This window comes from Frankliniella occidentalis, unplaced genomic scaffold (assembly GCF_000697945.3).
Source record: "Frankliniella occidentalis isolate FOCC.00 unplaced genomic scaffold, Focc_3.1 Scaffold9, whole genome shotgun sequence".
NCBI classification, from domain to species: Eukaryota; Metazoa; Arthropoda; class Insecta; order Thysanoptera; family Thripidae; genus Frankliniella; species Frankliniella occidentalis.
In genome coordinates this window covers 2,362,312-2,366,683 of record NW_026267139.1, presented here as the reverse complement: position 1 = coordinate 2,366,683, position 4,372 = coordinate 2,362,312, and the positions used below count along the sequence as shown (strand labels likewise).

The 4,372-nt window shown below is 50.5% G+C and overlaps 1 protein-coding gene across 1 annotated transcript in view; it reads left to right on the top strand.

Annotated features, from left to right (window-relative positions):
• LOC127752056 (uncharacterized) overlaps positions 1-4,372 on the top strand; it is a 34,003-nt gene that overhangs the window by 27,292 nt on the left and 2,339 nt on the right. The window contains exons 2-5 of the mRNA XM_052276583.1: positions 896-1,116; positions 1,433-1,615; positions 2,015-2,112; positions 2,968-3,032. Coding sequence (XP_052132543.1) covers positions 919-1,116; positions 1,433-1,615; positions 2,015-2,112; positions 2,968-3,032 — 544 coding nt within the window. The 5' untranslated portion in view covers positions 896-918. The remainder of the gene's footprint in view (positions 1-895; positions 1,117-1,432; positions 1,616-2,014; positions 2,113-2,967; positions 3,033-4,372) is intronic.

Sequence of the window (4,372 nt, the reverse complement as noted above, 5' to 3'; positions counted from 1 at the left end):
CCTCCACCCCAAGGGGATGTCTCAAACAAACAATCTCGCGAAATGGAGGACAGTGAATTTCTCTTTCTGTCGTCTTTTCGGCCAGCTCACCCCTCGCCAGCAGCAGGGCGAGGCGTTCGGTTTTTTGTTGTTGTTTTTTTTTTCCAGGTGGACCTGCAGGCAGGGCGAGTGTCGCGAGGCTCTATTATTATTCCCAACAGACAACTGATTGACAAGAAAGAATGCGGCGGTCGCAAATTTACAACGTATTTTGTAAAGAAAAATCATAACACAGTGCTTTAAATTCACGAGGGTATTTTTCACAGCTAGCAGTGCCCCGGCCCCGCCCCGCCTGTCGGTCCCGCTGCCATCAGCCGCCTCCTTGAGTAATGAAGGGTATTGTGTCAGCCTGAGCCGGACTCACTGCACTGCAAAACGCGCCTGGCCCTGGAGTCTCCAGTCGGCTCTGAGCGGCTCCAGGCGCGGTGCCACCGGTAGTCCATTCGTTATGCGTTTTTCAAGCGGATTTCACTTACTCCTTGAAAAAAAATAAAAAGCTAACTGAAGCTCCCGTTCTGTGCCGTACGCAGATAGCGAGGAATGCGGTGGGGAGTGGAGGTGGGGGGTCTTTTCCTTTAGGTAGAGACAGTCTTTGGGACTAGGGTTGGAAGCCCTGGAAAGTTTCCGGAAAATTGCCGGAAAATTTATTCCAAAAAAGCAGAAAATTTCCGGGCAAAAACAGAAAATTTCCCAGATTTTGGAATTTTTTTTTTTTTTCTCGGAATTTTCGGGAATTTTTCGGAAATTTTCCAGGTATCTTAGGAAATTTACAAACCTATAGGGGACTGTCAAAAAAATTCGTTCATGTTGTTAGGACGAAGCCAGGTACTAATTGCGCTGATTATGTTGTTGACAGTGGCCGTGGTGGTGACCTTCTTCATGTGCTGGGCTCCGTTCCACGCGCAGCGCCTCATCGCCGTGTACGTGGACCCGGGCGACACGCCCGAGGAGGAGGAGCGCTTCGCCACCATGTTCAACATCGTCACCTACATCTCGGGCGTGCTGTACTTCATGTCCACCATGATCAACCCCATCCTGTACCACAGCATGTCCAACAAGTTCAAAGAGGCGTTCTGGGTGAGTCTCGTGTGTCATGAGGGGTGAAATACCATGGGTACTTCACTATAAATTCAAGCGTACACTGATTTTTTTTACTGTTCTCGATTTTTCTTGATTGTTTTATCGGATTTTTAAAATTTGTATCTGTTTTTTTGAATTTTTATCTGATTTCTTGAATTTTTTCTGATTCTTAATTCTGATTCTTAATTCTGATTTTTTTTCTGATAGTTCTTAATTTTCCCATTTTTTTTAGAGGGAGCAAATGGATGTCCTTGTTTTTGAGTGAAGTACCCCTTTGTGTAATGCAAGTTGGTATGTGCTCCGGACCGCGCAGGACACCATCTACCGCGACTTCCACGGCTTCAACTGCATCACCATCCCGGAGCACTGGAAGAAGAAGCAGGAGAGCCGGTACAACACGCGGCGCGGCCAGCAGGACTGGCGCAGCAGGAACGGCGCGTCGGGCGAGCAGCAGGCCAGCGGCCGGAAGCGCCGGCAGAGCAGCAGCATGTTCGAGGTGAGGGAGAGCAAGGAGGACACGGCTAAAAGAAACAAAATACACTGGAAATGCAAGTGTGTGCATGTAGCACACTTGCAAGTGTGTGAATATCTATTCGTACACAGTTTTCTACTAAAAATTCACACCTTTACCCCTCTAAGTAAGTGTACGAATGCATACTCACGGACCTACAAGTGAGCGACATTCACACACGTGCGATTCCAGTGTGATTGAAAAAAAAAGTAAAGAAAGAAAAAATTGTGAAAGCAAAAAAAATAATACTACAGACTAAAAAAAAATAAGAAAAAAATCCTGTTTTTAACAGAGAAGCCGTTTGTATTTGTAGAAAGATAATCTATGACAGTGTTGGGGGCTGGCTGGAGTGAGTCATGACTGATAGGCGGCAATGTTCTTCAGCTCCAGCCCTTGGGTTCGACCGCAGCCAACACCACCACCACTACCAGCGCCATCGTGTCTGCGGACGCCCAGTCGTCGCTCTCCGCCAGGATGGGCAGGCAAGTTGGACGGGGGAGGAGAGGAGAGTTGTGTTGTGTGCTGTGCTGTATACACTGACTTTTTCTGCGCGAAAAAAATTACAGCTGGGAGTTTGAATTGTGCGATGCACAACTGTACAGGGTAGTCCGCAGACCCCTTCCTTTACTTTGCTTATACTGTACCGGATGCGGGCGTGCGGTCGGGTTGCATACTCACATGGGGCCATGAGGCGCAGCGGTGAGCGAGGGTAGGCAAGCCCGCCCGCACACCTGCATGCGGTATACTATAAGCAAAATAACGGAAGGGGTCTTTGGACCACCCTATTTTTTACCACTACCACTACATTTTTTATTTATTTATCTTTGTATCGCATATTATATGGCGTGTTTCATAGTCGTCACACAGATCTGAGCAAAGATTCTTTCACGAAAACGAAATTTTTTTTTAAAAAATGTTGCCAACTTTGTTTTTGAGTTTGAAATTTTGCCGCCCTTTTGTAGAGAATGTGCCACTCGGTCGGTGTGGCCGTCACGCGCTCGCAGCGCGGCGTGCACGGCCGCAAGCCCGCGCCCCGCGCGCGCATGTGTGTGCCGCGTCCCGGCGGAGTGTTACTCGAGCTACATGGGGCGCCTGGTCGCCTGGAAACATCGGATCTCATTCGAACTCGAGCAGCCAGCAGTGAGGGGTGAAGAGGGAAAGCAGAGCGAATCGGGGCGCAGGTCCCTCCCCCCCCCCCCACCCCTGCCTGGCGATTGGGGGACACAAAGGGCGGGGGACTACAAGAGGGGATGCAAAAGGGCGTCGCGCGCGACTACTGAAAGTTTGATCGGCTCCGATCGTGATGCAAATGGTATGGTTTTGGTTTGTTCGCGCAGGAGCGCCGTGGTGGACGTCAACAAGCTGCACACTGAGCTGTACCTCAACGGCGGACGGAGCGCAAGTAAGTAAAATTCCCTCTAAATTTAAAAAAAAAAAACTCGATCAAAACCCGCCCTGTACGCGCCCCCACCGTTTCGATTTGCCAAAATGTTTCGCATTCCCTTTTCGAGTGTCAAACGTCGGCATTCTTTCATAGAGGAGCAGGCCAAAGTTCGGCATTCTCAAGATCAATCTGCTCGTAGGATGGGCAAAAAACAAAAGGCCCCACGTCTTTGGTGGGTGGTGGATTTGCTTTTAATTTATTATCACGGCCAACGACCAAAGTTTTACCCCATTTGAGAAAAAATGTTAGGTACGAGCATATTGCCTTTCCCATGTATGGTCTGCAAGAAAGACTTATATGTTACATGAGCCCCGAATCGTCGAATGGCACTCTCTACGATCGAGGGGGAAACCACTTGTGTACTAACTCGTACACCCAGGCCTGTATTAAAGACGTACTAACTCGTACTAACAGCGTAATAACGCGTACTAATGGCAGAAATCAAGTGTGCCGTAATAACATCTACAATTTCGCATAAATGATGAAAAATTACGCTAAAAATGGGAATGGGGGTGTACTGACGTGTACTAAAACGTACTAACTCGTACACTTTTATCCGCAATGGTTTCTCCCTCGTCTACAACAAGGTAGACGCACGTTAAAACCGTGTGAAGCTGAGCTAAATGTGCGTCTACCTTGGCCTGCGGCGCGCTAAAATTAAAATGTTTTCGCGATTTTGGTAGGCATGCCTATCCACCTCACATCCCACGTCTCACGCCAGGCGCCTCACTTCACGCCGTCTTCCGGGCGGTCTCCCCTTGCGCTTCCCGACAGAGCTGAGCATTTAAAGTTAAAGTTTAATTTCAAGTTCAATTTAAGCTCAGCAATAACCCTCCTCACCCAACCTCGTCGACAGTTTTTGTCTGCCGAAGAGGACCCACACCTTGGGATGTGCGCGTGGCTCAGGTGCGGAGGTGGAGGTGGAGGTGCCGCTGGGCCGAGGCGAAGCGATCGCGACGTGCCGTGTGGTGCGACCTCCCAGGGCGGGCGATAGGGCGGCCGCAGGAGGGCCTGGGGGCTGTTCTTGGAGGAGAGCCAGAATCAATTCGGGCGCCAAGTCGTCTCCACTCCGGGCGGGGCGAGGCGGGGCGAGGCGGGGCGAGGCGGGGCAGGGCCCTCCTGACCTGCGAGTGCCCGCGCGGCCCGCGCATACACCATGCGGGCGCGCTCTCCTCGACGACGCGGTCCTCTCTCGCTCCTCACTCGCCGGCGTGCGGAGCCGCTCCTCCAAGTGGTCGCAATCTAGAGGATATATCTCTCTCTCTCTCTCTCTCTCTCTCTCTCTCTCTCTCTCTCTC